General features: G+C 35.2%; 1 protein-coding gene across 1 annotated transcript in view; it reads left to right on the top strand.

The window, feature by feature from the left end:
• LOC114049469 (cation channel sperm-associated protein subunit epsilon-like) overlaps positions 1–20,479 on the top strand; it is a 148,827-nt gene that overhangs the window by 43,898 nt on the left and 84,450 nt on the right. Inside the window, exon 5 of the mRNA XM_027870709.1 lies at positions 17,998–18,487. Within this exon, the coding sequence (XP_027726510.1) occupies positions 17,998–18,487 (490 nt within the window). The remainder of the gene's footprint in view (positions 1–17,997; positions 18,488–20,479) is intronic.

The raw sequence follows: 20,479 nt of genomic DNA on the forward strand, positions 1-20,479 counted from the left end.
GATATAATGGAATCACTTCCCTACTGGAATACATAAAACATGCTTAGCTTTATATATAAGTTCTTTACTATTGGCATAAAATCTATAAAGCAATATAAGACACATTTTTTTAAAAATCTACCTCTTGGTAGTGCAGTGGTTAGAGTACTGGGCCTGGTGTCAGGAATCCCTGCGTTCAAATCTGTCTTCAGACTTCTACTAGCTGTGGTATCCTGGGCAAATTATTTAACCTCAATCTGTCTCAGTTTCCTCAACTGTAAAATGAGAATAATAATAGCACAGACCTCCCAGAGTTGTTGTGAGGATCAAATGAAATAATATTTGTACAGTCCTTAACACAACGCTTGGCACAATAGTAGGCACTATATAAATGTAAGCTATTATCAGTTTGAGATCAGAAACTTGAGAGCAGAAACTGCCTCAACATTTCATTAATGTTTGTTAGTTGATTGATCCTCCCTCATCCCCACCCTAGGACCCTTCCTTATAACTGAGAAACACAATGGAGCAAAAGCAACCGATATAGCAACTGTATCTGTGCCGATGTACCATGTGTGTTATCTGTATTCCTTTGACCTCATGATTCAGTATTGGTCATTGCATTTATTCTAAATTCAGTTGCCTTTTTTCAAATTTATTTTTAGTTTTCAACATTCACTTCCATAAGCTTTTGAGTTTTCAATTTTCTTGCCTTCCTTCTCCCCCCCCTCCCCAAGATAGCATGCAATCTGATATAAGTTCTACATATACATTCATGTTAAACATATTTTACATTTGTCACATTGTAAAGAAGTATTAGAACCAATGGGAGGAACCACGAGAAAGAAGAAACAAAAGAAAACAACAAAAGCAAAAAAGAGAGATCAAATAGTATGTTTCAATCTGCATTCAGACTCCATAGTTCTTTCTCTGGTGTATGGATAGCATTTTCCATCATGAGTCTTTTGGAGTTGTCTTAGGTCCTTGCATTGCTGAGAAGAGCTAAGTCTATGAAAGTTAGTCATCTCTCAATATGACTGTTACTATATACCATGTTCTTTTGGTTCTGCTCACTTCACTCAGCATCAGTGCATGTAAGTCTTTCCAGGTTTTTCTGAAGTCTGACTGCTCCTCATTTCCATTACATTTATATACCACAACTTGTTCAGCCATTCTCCAATTGACGGGCATCCCTTCAATTTCCAATTTGTGGCCACCACAAAAAGAGCTGCTATAAATATTTTTGTACATGTGGATCCTTTTCCCATTTTTTATGATCTCTTTGGGGTACCTACCTAGGAGTGGTATTGCTGGGTTCAGTTGCCTTTTTGAGCTTTTTAACTTACATTATTTTAGTCATTGTGCATATGGTTGTCCTGGTCCTGCTTTCTTTGCTCTGCATCAATTCATACAGGTCTTTCCATGTTTCTCTCAGTTCCTAATGTTGATCATTTCTTAGAGTTCAATAATATTCTATTGCATTTGTATAAGTTTGTTGGACCATTCTACAATCAATGGGCCACTACTTTGTTTCCTCTTTTTTTGCTACCAAAAAAGTAGTGTTGTGAATATTTTGCTATATATAGGATCAGTCTTTTCATTTTTTACTTCCTTGAGGTGCATGCCCAGAAATGTGATGGCTATGTTAAAGAGTATGAACTGTTAATAGCTTTTCTCACATAATGTCAAATTCAAAAATCATTATTTGTATATTTCATTGGAACTGTCCTATGGAATACTCCAAGGTATTCCTTGTTCTCATTTTTCCACTGAGTGGCAGCAAAGGAACATAAATAGTGTTACTCTAAAATAATGAGATTGCTTTTCTTCTGTCTTATGGTATCTTACCTCTGTGACTGGTTTAGAGCAGCGATCAGGAACCTACTTTAGTTCGTGATACCGCTTGCAAAGCCAAGCAATGTCTGTGGATGTTACTGGAAGGTCTCATGTTGTGAGCAGGAGAGAAGAGACAGCAGTGTTCAGAGGAATGAGAAATGGGAGTCAGAAGACTTGCTTTATAGTCCCAACTCTGGGAATAGCTCTGTGGCCTTTCTGAGCCTTGGTTTCCAAAAACAGAAAATGAAAAGGATCCCTTCTCTAGTCATGGTGATAGTAAAGGTAAAATCATAACTTTTTTCCTACCAGAGAGGAAAATATCATCCATCTCTTCCACCTCTTTTCCCTGAGAGGATCTAATCTTACCTTGTACTGGGACATCACATTTAAAAGACCCCCCCCAAAATGTAAGATACCTTAATGAGCTTGTATTATAACATGAATATTATTCAGAGTATCTGCTTTCCAAGCTGATATGATTCATTCATTATTCTAGTTACACTTAGTCTTTTCTAATTTGTGGTAATTATTCTTTTTTCCTTTCTAATACAAAAAAAAGCATAAAGACAAAAATAAACAAAATTAAATGATAGTGTTAAAACACTGACTCTGGGATCAAAGCACCTAGGTTCAAATCTCATTTTTACTGATGCTTACTACCCGTGTGATTCTGAGCAAGTCACTTCACCTAAAACTCTGGTCTCCATCTGTAAAAAAAAAAAAAAGCAGGGGTGGGAGGGAATTGGACTTAATGGGAGATGAAATACATTCTAGATCTAAAAATGAATTCAGTGATAAGTGGTGCAGTGGATAGAGCACCAGGCTTGGAATCAGGAATACTCATCTTCCTAACTTCAAATCCAGCCTCAGACACTTACTAGCTGTGTGACCCTGGGCAAGTCATTTAACCCTGTTGGCCCCACTTTCCTCATCTGTAAAATGAGTTGGAGAAGGAAGTGGCAAACCCCTCTAGTATAGTTGCCAAGAAAACCACATGTGGAATCATGAAGAGTTGGACATAACTGAAACAATTGAACAACAACAAATTAATTCGGTCATCATCAGGAACCCTTCTCGTTCTGAATACGAATATGAGAAGGGAAAAGGGGACAGGGAGTTTAAATAGAAAAAAATTCGTCTGAGGGGGAGTAGCCTAGGGCTGCTCAATATTACTTTGGGAGCCATTTACACTGTAGCTTTTTTCAATTGCGTCTGACTCTTCGTGACCCTGTTTGGGGTTTTCTTAGCAAAGATACTGGAGTGGTCTGCTATTTCCTTTTCCAACTCATTTTACAGATGAGGAAACTGAAGCAAACAGGGTTAAGTGACTTGCCCAGGATCACATAGCTAGTAATTGTCTCTGGAAGAGGAGTCTTCTGACTCCAAGCCTGGCACTCTATCCACTGCACCACCTCACTATTCTTGCAGCTTGACTAACACAGACTTTATTGTTGTTTAGTTGTTCAGTTGTGTACAACTCTTTCTGACACCATGGATGATACTGTCCATGGGGTTTTCTTGGCAGAGATACTGGAGTGGTTTGCTATTTCCTTCTCCAGTGGATCACCTTTTGTCAGAACTCTCCACTATGTCCTATCCTTCTTGGGTAATCCTGCATGGCATAGCTCATTGTTTCATTGAGCTATCCAAGCCCCTTCACCACAACAAGGCAACAATCCAGGAGGGGAACATAAACTTAGAACTTAGAAAAATGTAAAATTTTAAAACTTTTGATAATTTATAGAAAACAAATAATTTTTGCAATAATAGGATTTTTTCCCTAAAAATATGGCCCTTTTTATATTTGCTTCTGACATTGTTACTCAAAAATTCCTTGAGATAAAGGGGAGATACTAACATATATCAAATTCCTTGGGGTTTTTTATCTTTCAAGATTTTATTTTTTCCAATTACATGTAAAAACAATTTTCAACATTTTAAAAAAAAATTTTGAGTTCCAAATTCACTCCATCTCTCCATCCCCTTACCCATCTCTAATACGGCAAGAAATTTAATACAAATTATATGTGTGCAGTCACACAAAACGTATTTCCGTATTAGTCATGTTATGAAAGAAAATACAGACCAAAAAAAGAAAGTAAGTAAGAAGCAGTATGCTTTGATCTAAATTCAGACTCCAACAGTTCTTTCTCTGGTGGTGGATAGCATTTTTCATCATTAATTCTTTGGAATTGTCTTGGATCTTTTTATTACTGAAAATAGCTAAATGATTCAAAGTTGGTTATCAAACGATCATGTTGTATACATGTAAAACTGTTTCTCCTGGTTCTGCTCTCTTCACTCAGCATCAGTTCATGTAAGTCTTTCCAGGTTTTTCTGAACCATTCCCTGAATCATTTCTTATAGCACAATAGTATTCTATCACAATTATATATCACAACTTGTTTAACCATTCCCCAACTGACCAGCAACCCCTCAATTTCCAATTCTTTGCCACCACAAAATGAGCTGCTACAAATATTTTTGTACATATAGATCTTTTTCCTTTTTTTTCTTCCTAATCTCTTTGGACCTAGTAGTGATATTGCTGGGTCAAAGGGTATGCATAGTTTTATAACCCTTTGGGCATTATTCCAATTTGCTCTACAGAATGATTGAATCTGTTCACAACTCCAACAGTGCATTAGTGTCCCAATTTTTCTACATACCCTCCAACATTTGTCATTTTCCTTTTCTGTTATATAGATGTGAAGTAGTACCTCAGGGTTGTTTTAATGTGTATTTCTCCAATCAATAGTAATTCAGAGCTTTTTTTTCTTATGATTATAGATAGCTTTCATTTCTTCATCTGCAAACTGCCTGTTCATGTCCTTTGACCATTTATCAACTGAATTACTCATATTCTTATAAAATTGATTACTGATTTGTAATACAGTTTGAGATCTGCAACTGCTATGAACTTCCTTCACATTTTTTTATTGATTCTCTTAATATTGTGAACTTCTGTTCTTTCAGATGAATTTTGTTATTATTTTTTCTAGCTCTATAAAATAATTTTTTGGTAATTTGATTGATATGGCACTGAGTAAGTAAATTGATTTAGGTAGAATTCGTGTTTTTATAATACTGGCTCAGCCTACCCATGAGCAATTAATGTTTTTCCAGTTCAGCTCTAATTTTATAAATTTGACCAGTTCTCTATATATCTGAGAAATGAGGCCTTTCTCAGAGAGACTTGCTATAATAAAAATTTCTTAATTTTCTGCTTTCCTTCTAATCTTGGCTGTATTGATTATATTTGTGCAAAATCTTTTTAATTTAATACAATCGAAATTATCCATTTTATATCCTGTAATGCTCTCTATCTCATCTGGCAATAAATTCTTCCCTTATCCATAGATCTAACAGGTAAATTATTCCATGCTCTCCTAATTTGCTTTTGGTATCACCCTTTATGTCTAAATAATGTACCCATTTTGACCTTTTCTTGATACATGGTGTGAGATATTGGTCTATAACTATTTCTGCCAAATTGCTTTCAGTTTTCCCAGCAGCTTTTATCAAATAATGAGTTCTCCCAAAAGCTGGGATCTTTGTGTTTATCAAACCTTAGATTACTAGGTCATTTACTATCTTGTACTGTGTACCTAATCTATTCCACTGATCTGTCACTCTATCTCTTAGCCAGTACCATATTGTTTTGATGATTACTGATTTGTAATACAGTTTGAGATCTGCTATGAACTTCCTTCACATTTTTTTATTGATTCTCTTAATATTGTGAACTTCTGTTCTTCCAGATGAATTATGTTATTATTTTTTCTAGCTCTATAAAATAATTTTTTGGTAATTTGATTGATATGGCACTGAGTAAGTAAATTAATTTAGGTAGAATTCGTGTTTTTATAATACTGGCTCAGCCTACCCATGAGCAATTAATGTTTTTCCAATTCAGCTCTAATTTTATTTGTGTGAAAAGTGTTTTGTAATTGTGTTCATATAGTTTCTGGGTTTGTCTTGGCAGGTAGACTCCTACTTTATATCATCTACAATGGAATTTTAATGTAAAGGAAATTTCTCTTTCTATCTCTTGCTGCTGGACTTTGTTGATAAAAATATAGAAATGCTGATAATTTGTATTGGTTTATTTTCTATTCCACAACTTTACTAAAGTTTATAATTATTTCAACTAGTTTCTTAGTTATTCTCTAGGATTCTGCAAGTATACTATCATATCATCTACAAAGGAAGATAGTTTTGTTTCCTCAATGCCTATTCTGATTCCTTTAATTTCTTTTTCTTCTTTTACTGCTATAGCTGGCATTTCTACAACAATTCGAATAATGGTGGTGATAGTGGGCATCCTTGTTTCAACCCTGATCTTATTGGGAAGGTTTCTAGTTTATCCTTATTACAGATAAAGCTTGCTAGTGGTTTTATATAGACACTACTTAGCATTTTAAGAAGAGCTTCATTTATCCCTATGCTTTCTGGTGTTTTTGATTAGAATGAGTGTTTATTTTGTCAAAAGCCTTTTCTGCACCTATTAAGATAATCATGTGATTTTTCTTGGTTTTGTTATGGATGTTGTCAATTATGCTGATAGTTTTCCCAGTATTCAACCACGCCTGCATTCCTGGTATAAATCCCATATGGTAATAGTCTTTGTGATATAGTGCTATAATCTCCTTGCCAATATTTTATTTAAAATTTCTACATCAATATTCATTAGGGAAATTGGTCTATAGTTTCTTTCTCTATTTTTTCTCTTCCTGGTTTAGGTATTAGCACCATATTGTGTTGTAAAAGGAATTTGGAAGGAGTCTTTCTTTGCCTATTTTTCCAAATAGTTTTATATTTATGTGGTATTGGAATTAATTGTTCTTTAAATGTTTGATATGATTCACTTATGAATCCATCTGGTCCTGGCGATTTTTTTCCTTAGTGAGCTCATTGATGGCTTGTTTAATGTATCTTTCTAAAATGAGATTATTTAAGTATTCTATTTCCTTTCTTTTACTCCGAGCAATTTATAGTTTTGTAAATACTCATCAATTTCACTTAGATTGTTGGATTTATTGGCATATAATTTGGGGGAAATAGTTTTTAATAATTAATTTATCATCATTGGTGGTGAATTCACTCTTTTTGTTTTTGATGCTGGTAATTTGATTTTTTTCTTTTTTTAAATCAAATCAATCAATGCTTTATCTATTTCATTATTATTTTTAAAACCAACTTCTACTTTTATTTATTAATTCAGCAGTTTTCTTTCAATTTTATTAATGTTTCCTTTTATTTTCAGGATTTTTAATTTGGTGTTTAATTGTGAATTTTTAATTTGTTCTTTTGGTTTTTTTAAAAATTGCATTTGGAGATATTTTCCCCTAAGTATTGCTCTGGCTGCATCTCATAAATTTTGGCATGTGGTCTCATTGTTATCTCTTTAATGAAATTATTGATTGTTTCTGTGATCAGGTAGTCCAATAATTCTTGGTTTTTGTAATTTATTTTAAGCTATTTTTTGGTTACATTTTCAATTTCAAACTTTCTCCCTTCCTACATCCCTCCATCCCTCCCCACCCCACACTGGAGAAGGCCACTATTTGATAAGGGGGGTGGGGTGTAAAACCATACTATGGATACTTTTATTTGTCTGTCCTTTCTCTGGAGTTGGTGGCATCTTTTTTCATGGGTCCTTTGTAATTGACTTGAATATTTATAATACTCAGAAGAGCTTAGTTACTAACAGTTATTCTATGCACAATATTGATGTTACTGTATACAACATTCTCTTGGTTCTGCTCATTTCACTCTTCATTAGTTTATGCAAGTCTTTCCATATTTTTTAAATCAATCTGCTGATCATTTCTTATAGCACAGTAGTATTCCACCGCAATCATATACCCACTCAGTCATTCCCCAACAGATGGGCATCCTCTCATATTCCAGTTCTTTGCCACCACAAAGAAAGTTGCAATAAATATTTTAGGACATAAAGGTTCTTTTCCTTTTTCCTGATCACTTTGGGAAACAGACCTAATAGTGGTATTGATGGGTCAAAGGGTATAAATAGTTTTATAACTCTTTGAGTATAATTCCAGATTGATCTCCAAAATGATTGGATCAGTTCACAGTTTCACTACAAGTTTATTGGTGCCCCAATGTTTCCCCATCCACTCCAACATTTGTTATTTTCTTTTTTTGTCCAGTCAACAAAACATTTATTAAGCACCTACTGTGTGACAGGCACTGTGCTAAGTGCTGGAGATACAAAGAAAGACAAAAAACCAATTCCTACTCTCAAAGAGCTCATGATCTAATGAAGTTTACAATCTGATTGTACAATAAAAACAGAAATTTAGTTATTTTAAAGTACTATAATCTTTAAAAATCATTATTTAAGATCTTTGCACCACCTAAGTTTTAGTGGGTTGAGGCAAAACCTCATTCTACTTGAGGTGTTGTGTGTGAGATAGAAATATTGATGGGCAAAGGTTTTTTAAAATAAATGAACAATAAGCATTAGCTGGGATGAGGGGTAGAAAAGGAATGTTATTTCTTTAGTCCTCTCACTGAGGTGTGCGTCCTCAAAGATGTCATTTGTGGTAGAAATAAAATATTATAACCTCTATGTTCCCATCACATATTCTCAACAAGGAGGCCTTTTTCTCATTTGTTTTTAGGACTCTGACCTTTTCTTAAATTCCTAAAATTGTTGTTCCACTGATTCTCCTTCTCTTCATTCTCTGGAAGTGATGTTGACACAATGGCTCCAATTCTTTACATTCATCATGAGTGGCAAGGGAAGACTATCAAGTACTTCATGAAATGATGTTCCTTGCTGCCTTTGAGGGGGCGGTGAAGCCCAGATGGTCAATTCTTTCAGTTTCCTCTTCAAGAGACATTTTGGAGCCATTCTTCTATTTAGCTCCAACCGTCTTTTGTCTTCTGGCTTGTGACATATAAAAAGTTTGAGAGACATAATTTCTGGGTAATTAATTATTTTATTAATTATGATACTGGATAATTAATAAAGTGGATCAGTGGCACTCTTGAATGCCAAAAACCAACATTTGTTATTTTCCACTTCTATCATTTTAACCCAGGGATGGGAAACCAGCAGCCTTAAGGCTATATGTGGCCATCTAGGTCCTCAAGTGTAAACTTTTGACTGAATCCAAATTTTACAGAACAAATCTTTTTATTTTTATTAATACATTTTTGTTCATCTTTTATATTTTTATTTTGTTTTTCAAATGAATGTATTTAAGATACCAAAAAATAAAATAAGTTTTAACAAAATAATCCTCCCAGATTGATTGGCATGATTAGAACATTAGTGAGCCGTAAGGGCTAAATTGACAGCTACTACACTCATTATTTAGTTCTAACTTCCCCCACCTGATTGGCACTACTGCCATGATTGGTAGAGAGTTTACATGGGTCAAGTATGCCAGTATGTTACCAGCTTTTGACAACAATACACTCTGTTTCTGTTTGAAGTGGAATTTGTGAATAGTTGCACAACTTGAAAGTATTTTTAATTGTCTGCTTAAATAGCACATCATATCAAAGAAGACCAAGAAAATGCTGAAGGAAGAAAACAAGTTTTTTAATGAGGATGAGGAATTGCAATATTATCTTGTTTCTGCTAAAGATAAGATGATTTGCTTGCTTTATAATACTGTAATATCAACATTAAAGAAATTTAATGCTCATCAGCATTATAACACACATAAGGACCATAAATATTTTAAATCAGAGGGAGAGGTGTGAAAGGTTGTATTACAGAAATTAAAAGATGAAAAGCAAAAGCAAAGACAATTCTTTCAAGTAGCAATAAGACCTGGAAATAATGCCACTGAAGCAACTTATAAAGTAGCTTATGTACTCAGGAAAAAAGGGAAGTCATTCAGTGATGTAGAAATTGTGAAAAAATGCATTGTCAAAGCTGTAGGATGCTTAGATCCTAATAACATTTCAAAGTACAAACAACTGCCTCTTTCAAGGAGAACCATAACTGATCAGCAGCATGAATTAGCCTTCAACTTAACAGAACATCTTCACACAATACTTCAAAAGGAAAACATATATTATTCAATTACTTTGGATGAATCAACTGACTCTACTTACCCGGCACAGGTTTTATATTTCATTCAGGTCATAACAGAATATTTTTTTTTGCTACAAAGAGTTATTTGCTTTGGGCATTCTTGCAAATAAAATACGGGGAATAGATATATTCAATAGCTTTAAAGATAAATGTCGTTAAGTTTGACTGAACTTGGTAAACTTAGTGAGTGTATATACACATAGTTCCCCTTCCGTGACAGGAAAACATGAAGGTTTTATTGCACTTGAAAAAAAAGTATTAACAGATCTAGATGCTCTCATTTCTTTTCATTATATCTTGCATCAGCAAAATCTCTGTGCTAAAGCTACTATTTTGTGTGACACTTTGCAACAAGTTATGAGTATTGTTAACTATATTTATGCAAATGCAACACAGCATTGTCAGTTTCATACCATGCTAAAGTTGAATGATAAGGTATTCACTGTGGATTTGCTGTATCATTCTAAAATGCGTTGGCTATTGTAGGGACAAGTGTTAACCAAAATTTTATCTCTGTGAGAACAGATAGTTAAATTTTATGAAGAACAGAATCAACACTGCGAATTATTAAAAGAAGATTTCCATAGGAATGCTGCATTTCTGTGTGATATCATGTCTGATCAAAACAACTTAATATTTCTTTGCAAGGTAAAACTAAGTCTATATATGATATCTGGCAATAAAAAAAAAATCCAAGCATTTCCAAAAAAGCTATATTTTTTCAAAACACTTCTTCAAAAAGAAATTTCAGATGAATATTTACCCCAGTTAGCAAACATCATTGATGAGCAGGATGATATATATGAATCATTTGAAGAATACGCAGCTGTTACAGGCCTATTAATTGAAGAATACAATGAAAAGTTCACTGACTTTGAGAATCATGACATCACACTCAAATTAGCATTTCAGCCTCACCTAGTTGATATTACCAAGGCACCTAAAGAACTATAGATGGAACTGGTTGAGCTCTCAGTAGATGACATTTTAAAGTCATTTGATACTAAGAAAGATCCAATTGAAATATGAGAAAATGCAGTAGAATCCCCATGCCTTCAGTAACATGCCTGAAAAATGCTTTCTTGCTTTCCAACAACTTATGGCTGTGAATCTACATCCTCCTACCTAACCCAAATCAAGACCCTTAAGGTCACAAATGACTGATACCCATCTAGAGGATCAACTGAAACTGCAGACCTCCATGCTGCTATCAAATATTCAAATGCTTTCCAACAAAAGGCAGACACAACAGTCATTAAAAAGTTAATTAACATTAAAATTAACAAATAGTTTTCATTTTTTGAAATTATTAAGTATATAGCAGTTAGATTTTTACAAAATAATGTACATTTTAAGGTATATCTAATTGAAGTTTCTTGAATGTGGCCTTTTTTTATTACAGCTAAATATTAATGTGGCCTTCCAACTTGAAAATGTTCCCCACCCTGTTTTAGCCAATCTGATAGATGTGAGATGATATCTCCAAGCTGTTTTAATTTGCATTTATAAATAATGATTTAGATAATGATTTAGAGCATCTTTTCATATGACTTTGATTCCTTCATTGAAACACTGCCTGTTCATATCCTTTGTCTATCAGTTGGGCAATAATTCATATTCTTATAAATTTGATGAAGTTCTGCATATATTTGAAATATGAGACCTTTATCCAAGAAACTGATTATAAAATTCCTCCCTCCTAGTTTTCTGTTTTCCTTCACATCTTGGCTACATTGGTTTTATTTGTAATCAAAATTATCCATTTTATATCTCACAATGCTCTCTACCTCTTGTTTATTCATAAATTTTTCTCCTATCCATAGGTCTCATAGGTAATATTCCATGTTTTTATAATTTTCTTATGATATTTCCCTTTATATCTAGATCATGTATCCATTTTGGCTTTGTCTTGGTAAATGGTGTAAGATATTGGTCTCTACCCAATTTCTGCCAGATTGCTTTCCAGTTTTCCCAACAATTTTTTTTTTACCAAATACTGACTTCTTATCTCAAAAGCTTGAATCTTTACAATGTTTGAATCAAACATAAGGCTATTAAAATAACTTACTACTGTGTATTGTATGTCTATTCTGTTCCACTTATCCATCTTTCTATTCTTAGCCAGTACCAGATAGTATTGATAATTACCACCTTATAATACAGTTTAAGAGACAGTACTACTAAAACTACTTCCTTTGTTTATTTTTTTATGAATTCCTTTGATATTCTTGAGCTTCTGTTCTTCTAAATGAATTTTGTTATTATTTCTCTAGCTCAATAAAATTTTTTAAAATTTAATTTAGATGCCATTTAATAAGTTTAGGTAAAATTGCCATTTTTGTTATATTGGCTCTGCCCACCCTTGAGCAATTAATATTTCTCCAATTATTTAAATATGACTTTATTTGCATAAAAAATGTTTTATTACTATGTTCATGTATGTTTTGGGGTTTGTCTTAGCAGATATACTTCCAGGTATTTTATGGTTATTTTAAATGGGACATCTCTTACTACCTTTTCTTGTAGGGTTTTATTGACGATATATAGAAATGCTGATTATATATGTAAGGTAATTTTATATCCTACTAATTTGCTGGCACCCTGGACCATCACCAGTTATTTGAACTTTTGTCTTGCCTCTGTACTTTGATAACTCTGGAGGAGAGAGTGAGGCTGATGACTTTACACAGCTCTGCCCTACTTATATCCAATTCATGCACAAGTCAAGACATTATTCTCATGATCTCATTGGTCCTCTTCTAGAATGAAGGATGAAGAACAACAACCACTTTGCTAAAATTATTCATTGTTTCTCCTAGCTTTTTAGTTGAATCTCTAGGATTTTCCATGTATGCCTTCGTATCATATGCAAAAAGAAATGGTTTTATTACCTCATTGCCTATTTTGATTCCTTCAATTTTGTTTTCTTCTCTTATTGCTTTTGCTAGCATTTCCAATACAACAATGAATAATATTGGTGATAATGGGCATCCTTGTTTTACTCCTGATCTTACTAGGAAGGCTTTTAGATTATCCTCAATGCAAATAATGTTTGCACATGGATTTCAGTAGATGCTCCTTATCATTATAAGGAAAAACCATTTATATCTATGCTTTCAAGTGTTTTTAAAAGGAGTGAGTGTTGTATTTTGTGAAAACCTTTTTCTACATCTACTGATATAATCATGTGATTTTTACTACTTTTGTTATTGAGTCCAAAAATCTTAAAATATCTCTCCTCAATCTATTTTCCAGGTCAGTTGTTTTTCCAATGAGATATTTCATATTTTCTTCTTTTTTTCATTTTTTTTGGTTTTGTTGTATTTCTTGATGTCTCGTGGTGTTTAGCTTCCACTTGCCCAATTCTAATTTTTAAGGAATTATTTTCTTCAGTGAGCTGTCATCCTTCCTTTGCCATTTGGCCAATTCTGCTTTTTAAGGAGTTGTTTTCTTCAGTGAATTTTTGTATATCTTTTCCCATTTTTTTTTCTGTGCTTCCTTTACCTAATTGTTGACTCTTTTTCATGATTCTCTTGTTCCACTCTTATTTCTTTTCCCAATGTTTCCTCTATCTCTCTTATTTGATTTTTTTTTAATTGAGCTCTTCCAGGAAGTCTTTTTTTTGTGCCTGATGCCAATTCACATTTTTCTTTGAGGCTTTGCATGTAGCCATTTTGACATTGTTGTCCTCTTCTGAGTTTATTTTGATCTTCCCTGACCCCACAGTAACTTTCTATGGTCAATTCCTTTTTTTTGTTGTTTGCTCATTTTCCAGCCTATTTCTTGACTTTTAACTTTGTTAAAGTTGTGCCTTGCTCCTGGGGAGGAGGGAGCACTGTCCCAAGCTTCAGGTTTTTCATGGTCCTGATTTCATAGCTAATTCTGGAGATGTGTAAGTTTTTGGTTTTTCCAAGGTGGTATGATCGAAGGAGAGGTATACTCCCCTATCCCCAGGAGAAAAAAAAATACTTTGGACCTACTGAATAGGTAGGTCTCTTCCTTTTGGACCGGCACTAGCCAAATAATTCACAGTTAATAGGGAGTACAGAATGTATCTTCTGTTCCCCATGTTGTAGATTTAGTGTCTTTCTGATCCTCCAGTAGTGGGATTTATGTGGGCAACTCTATTCTTTCTCCAACAAGCATGCTGCACAAGAATTCTCCTTATCACTAAAAGGCTAAGTCCCCAAACTCTGCAATTTGGAATTACTTTTGAGTCAACTCCCACAGCTAACATTGCTTATGAAGATTTCCTTCTCTGACTACCAGGCTAGATTCTTGCATTATGTTGTCCCAGAAATTTTCTCCACTCTAACCAGGAAGTAGGAGTTTAGAAATGACGATATCTTAGGACTGCCCTCTGAGACGATGCAGATAAATATATTTAGTGTCTATGGACTTCTCCAGAATGCTCCACCATTTCCTCAGCTGCTCTCATCTCTTGGACAAGGAAAAAAGAAAGTCCACTCTCAGTTCTCTGATCTCTGCCTTCTGTCCTTAAAACTGTAGGTGGGATATGTAGCTAACATGTGACTCTGTTCTAAGGCAGCCATTATCTGATTATACCCTCACAACCTATCATGGCTTCATTTGGGGGGGGGAGGGGGCACAGGAGAAAAGGAGGTACAAAGGAAAAGATGGCTAGAAGCCAAAAAAGGGATGTGTGTTTCTCAGTTCACTTTTATAGTTCTGCGGAGAGGGTAGCTCCTCCCAACAGAGTTCATATTACCAAAAGTTCCAGCCAACTTAATCATCTGGGGGGCATCCCAAATCACTAACTTATTCTTTTTTTTTTTAACACAACAAGATGTACAATGTGCATCACATGTGAGGTCCCCATAAGAGCTATCCTCTGCAAGTGTACATGCACTCAAAATAGTAGCTCACAAGTTCCCACCAGTGGATTTCTTTTTCCTTTAGTGAGTCAGAAAACACAATTAGCTTGAAAACAAAGGCATTTAATGAAATAGCAGAGTGAAGTTTGTAAAAGAACATTGCCCCCATAAACACAGGCACACTAAAGTTCAGAATGATCTGAGGTTGGTGAAAAAAGCTTAGAAAAACTTAATTTCAAATATACAAACATTAACACATACATATATACATATATGCATATATACATATCTATACACATACATATCTATACATATATACATATACATACATATACATACATAAAATGTTACAGTAGTGGGAGAAAACTAGGGCTCCATCTTAATGGTTGCTTCTGCTCTAGATTTGGTCCTTCTTCCTACCTAACACTCCTCCATTATATAGACATTTCCTTACAATATCACTGATAGTGGGTTGGCCATCTCCCATATACTTGCCAGAACTTTGATGCCTGTGATATCAGAGATTGGAAAGCAATCATTTTGCTATAAAACTCCTGGCCTTCACCTGCATTGTGGAAGTCCTTCAATTCATAATGGAACCTGGGTATCCTCAGCCCTGACCCCACTCCCAGTGAATGAATGAGAAAGAAATGTTATGAAGTACTTACTTTATGCCAATCATTGTGCTAAGTACTACTGATACAAATACAAAAGGAAAAGACAGTCCCTGCCCTCAGTGAGCTTATATTCCAATAGAAGAGACAATATACAAAGGAGAGTGGTGACCAGGAATTACAGGATTACAGGAATGATGAATAAGACCATAAGGGAATAGACTGACATATCTCATCATGGAACGATAGCAGGGTTGATCAGATGGACCCAGAACTACCCAGAACTACGAATGGGGGTGGGGAAGAAAAACTGTTTATGTTTACAAGATAGTGAACAAGGCCATGGGGGAGACAACCACAGAGTATGGGATCAAGTGAAGTGTGGTGGCTTAGACTTTCCTGAGATAGTTATCTGAATGTATAATTTATTATATACTTTGTTTAAGCAAAAGAATATGAATTGTAGAGTCACAGTGGCATAGAGTATCTTCTTTTTGTGTTCTGTGTGTATGAAAATGCCTTTTTTGTTGTTGTTGTGGTTGTTTGAATTCAGAATAGAGATTTTTTTAAGAGAGTGGTGTCTGCCATCCATCTTTTTATCTTAGGGCTTAGAAACCTCAGGAAAATGAAATCCTTACATGGTGACTAAGGAAAAACATTAGCTGCTTTTCTCCTGAGACTGTGTCTAACCTCAGAGCCACAGACATGATAGACTCCAGAATAAAAGTCCTCACATTCTGGAAATACAGTTAACAGTCATGTAGTGAAGTCACATACAAATGTGTTGCCTATTTTTAAATCTACACTTCCTGGTCACCAAGGGCAGTGTCTCTATCCCAAGACTTTGTATGATTTTAGGTTAAAAAATTTTTTGTTGATCCTCGTTGGCCAAACTACACTGCTTGTAAGACATTTTAGGGACTTCTCTTTCATCAAACCACCAAGTTGGTCTGCAACCCACTCATTTTTCCAGTCTTGAAATTAATTTTTGGTCTCTGATACAAATGAATGGGCATTGGGATGGGTGGGGTAAAGAAAGGCAAAGGAACAACAGGCATTAGTAAATTACCCCACAACTCAATTCTTTTTTTTTTCAAATTCCTGCCTTTATTGTAGAAAGATAAATTAATGTGTAGATAGATGATAGACAGATGTGTATATGCCACATGTAAATGTCTTACACATATGTATGTGCCAGCAAGCCCTTCTAGACTTTGAGCCAAGCTCTACAATAATATATGATTAAGTGCTAAAATAAATACCATAAAACTTCAGAAAAAAAGTGTTAACTAGAATAATCAAGAAAGTATTGATGGGATAGGTTTCTGAATAATCCAGGCTATTCATTGTAATGCTGGTATCTTAACACTTTCAGAGGATATTTCAAATAACATAGAGCAGGAAGGTGATGACACACATCACAGAGGCATTTCCTTTTATTACTTAAGGGTGAGTAAGGAAACTTCAGAGTTGTGCTCTTATGAGAGTTAAAGTTTGTTAGAACATTGCCAATGATAAATAAGCTTATTCTTGTATGTACCATTTCAGTAAACTTACTTTATGTTAAACCAGGTTTTATCATTGTCCCGACTAATTGGTCCTTCAGTGCTCCAATAGTATGATCCTAATTGATGATAAACCTTAGATTCAAATAATAATAACATTGACAGTGATAATCAATCAACAAATGACAGTGTCTTAAATGCTTACTATACACCAGATATACCACTAATACAAAGAATGAACCAGCTTCACTATTTAAGGAACATACATTCAAATAGGAAGACAAAAGGAACATATAGAAGAACATGCAGAATAAATATAAAAAAATACAAAATATAAAATAAATGCAAGGTACTTAGGGAGGGAGTCCAGTAATTCTTAGCAGGAGCCAAAAAGGCTTCACATGGATGTCGCTCAAGTTGCATCTGGGAGGGGGAAAAAAAAGATTATATGCAACAGTTTCAGAGGGTGTGCATTCCAGGCAATGGGGTGGGGATGGCCAGCAGAAAGGTCCAGTGATGAGAGATGGAGTATATCGTTTGAGAAAGAGAAAGGGGCCAGTTTGGCTGGATTACAGAATACAAGGTGAGGAGTGGGGAGGTGACAGTTATAACAATGAATCTTCAAATATTTACTGAATCACAAAAGAAAGAATAAATGATGTTTATTAGGACTAGTTACAAGGATATTTTATTCTGTTGTAAGTCTGGGTTATTGGTGGCCCATATGTGATCAAGTGATGTTAGTGGTCTGGGAATCTTGACGTAAAGCAGAGGTGGCAAACAAATAACCCACGTTGGGCCCACAACACTTCCAAGTGGACTTGAAGTGGATTAAAATATGGTTCTTACAAGATTTTAATGTGTTGATATATTAATAAAAAAAGCAATAAATGAAAAAAAAAGAAAATATTGATAGAGAAAATGGGGCTTGAGTTTGCAGTACAGAGTGGAGAGGGATAGTTGAAAATTTCATTGAGGATCTTCCTATGGGCTATGATGAGCCACTGAAGATTTCTGAATACAGAAATAACTTCAAATAATTGTTTTTAGTAAGATTAATCTGTTTATAAGATTGGGTGGGGGGTCAGGACAAGGTAGAAAGGAATCTTTAATTCTTGCCGGTAATCATGGCTTTATTTTTCTGTTTTTAGGATCTGGGAAACGCATATACCACTTACGAAAAGTAACCTTTTTATGCAAATCAAAGGAAATTCAGTAGCTTTACAAGACTGCTTTATCGCAGACTATATCTTTTTACTGTCCTATGTTTCCCTAACTTTCAGTCAGAATCCCGAGTACGTAAAAATGACATCGAAAGATGAACGAAATATACTTTTTGACTGGCCCCCTTGTTTTCCTGCAACTGTTGCTACAGTTTCCCATTGGGAGACCCTTTTTACAAAGGATGCTTTCAATACTTCAGAGAAGATCAGAATACCCCCCAACAGCCTGACTGATGAAGAAAGGCATGATATAGAAGAAGTTTGCATAATAGAGGAAGGAATAGTAGTTTTAACAAAAGGTTCTGTTTACCTGAGGAGAAAGACAGATTTCATACAACTTGACAAGAAGTTTGGTATTCCTCCGAATGTAACTGGAATAAAAACCAGAACCTATTGTTGGCCTGGCTATACACCAAGGGTTAGTCCAAGTTTATTGTTGTTCTTTATCCTTGAAGGTCTTTTAGTTGGTGGTGTTTTACATTCCCTGAATATGAACAACATGAAAAACAAAGGGTTTAAAATGTGATAAAAGTCAGTTTAGTTATAGAGACGGGGAATGGACTTGTGGTTTCCCTGGCATGGGGAACACATGGTAAGGAAGATCTGTCTGCCAGTGCAGGTCAGTGCCTCCTCTGAAACTTAGTATGTGTCTTAGAGTTGCCTAGAGCACAGAGAAGTTAAACAACTTGAGCAGGGTCACATAGCCAGTATGTGTCAGAGTTGGGACTTGCTTGATAACAGGTCTTCAAGGCCAGCTTTCTATCCACTCCATGTGCCCCTCTCCTTCCTCTTTAAACCTACCAATTCATCACTGCTATTAACTCCTCTTAAATACATTTAACCTATGTGCAATATCAGATCCTCACAGAATCACTGAGTGTTAGAACCAGAAAGAGCAATTTTCTAGACTAGAGAGGGTTCTTGACCAGGGGTCCACAGATAGATTCCAGAAGGAGGTCTGTGAATTTGGATGGGAAAAAAATGTTACACCTTTATTTTCATTAGCCTCTCTACTTGAAATCTAGCATTTCCTTCAATTATAACAGTAGGCATAAAACACCTGAAAAGATGGGCCATAGGCTTCAACACACGGCCAAAGGGATCCAGGACACAAAAATGGGAAAGAACCTCATGCTCTAGAACTCATTTTTACAGTTGAAACACCTGAGTTCTAGGGAAATTAAGTAAATTGCTCAAAATCACAGAGCTACTAAGTGGCAGAGCCTGTATTCAGACAGGTCTCCAGGTCCAATGCTCCCTTCCTTCTTCAAAACCTTCACAGAATTCAGAAGGACTTTGGTTTGAATTGGACATGGCACTTAAAGTCAGAGACACACATTTACAATCCAAGTCATGCCTTCTACACACTAGTGTTAATAAATGCTTATTGGATTGGATTGGGTTATAGAGAAGGAAAGACAAGCAACTTCATAGGCATATCTTGGGAAAGCATCATTTGGTAATTCTGTGCCTTTGATGGGGAATAATTAAATATGGTCTATTCAACCAATAAACATTTATTAAAACCTACCATGTATTCCAGGCACTGTGCCAAGTGCCATTTAAAGAATGGTGCAATGATGCCATGCTGTCAGTGTTATTTAAACAGGCTACCATTCTGCAATAGTAGGGTAGTTGGAAAAGTATGGGGAAAACCCCCTTATGAATAAACTGCTGCCAAAATATTTGGCATGCTGAGATTCTTTCCTCTAAATTAGTTAATTGTATCTCACAGTGGCATTTCTTGACAAGAAAAGACAAAAAGTTCAGAATGTTGATCTGAGTGTACGTTTCCCTGGGGTATGGATACAAAAGCACCACCTGTCTTGTCCACCCTCAGAGGCAGATGACACAGGGGTTTAGACAAAGAGGTACCACAAGGATGCAGCCCATGACAAGATGAATTCCCACAAATTCCACCATTCGCCTTCTGTTTGAAGCTGCTCACCAACCTTCCCTTTAGCCATGAGGATACCAGTATGAGAGGCCATAACTTTTGACAATACTTCTAGCTCTGGAGGCAATGCTTCTGCTTCACTTTCAAGTATTAGTTCTACCTGTTCACCTGTCAAGTAAGCACTTCTGGAAACTCTAGGCAGTGACTGTAGAGTGGTAATAGGTCAGCAGGGTCATCTTAGCTACATTCAGGCATTGTCCTGTCCTGACAGCAACAATGAAACATTGCCCAGGCTTGGCACTGTCTCTCTTCATAGGTTCCAGAGGCAGGAAGAATAAATTCTGGCATTTGTGTGGACTGGCATTTAAGCCCTAGCCAGGGGAGAGAGAAATATTAATGTCTGTTTGGACTTAGGCAATTCCTTCAGCAGAGTGATACAGAGAAATTATGAGTAAATCATACCAAGAACAAAACTCTTTTTTGTCTTCATGTAATCTCATCATATGCTCACAA

Source organism: Vombatus ursinus, unplaced genomic scaffold (assembly GCF_900497805.2).
Source record: "Vombatus ursinus unplaced genomic scaffold, bare-nosed wombat genome assembly UNPS02014798.1, whole genome shotgun sequence".
Classification (NCBI taxonomy): Eukaryota; Metazoa; Chordata; class Mammalia; order Diprotodontia; family Vombatidae; genus Vombatus; species Vombatus ursinus.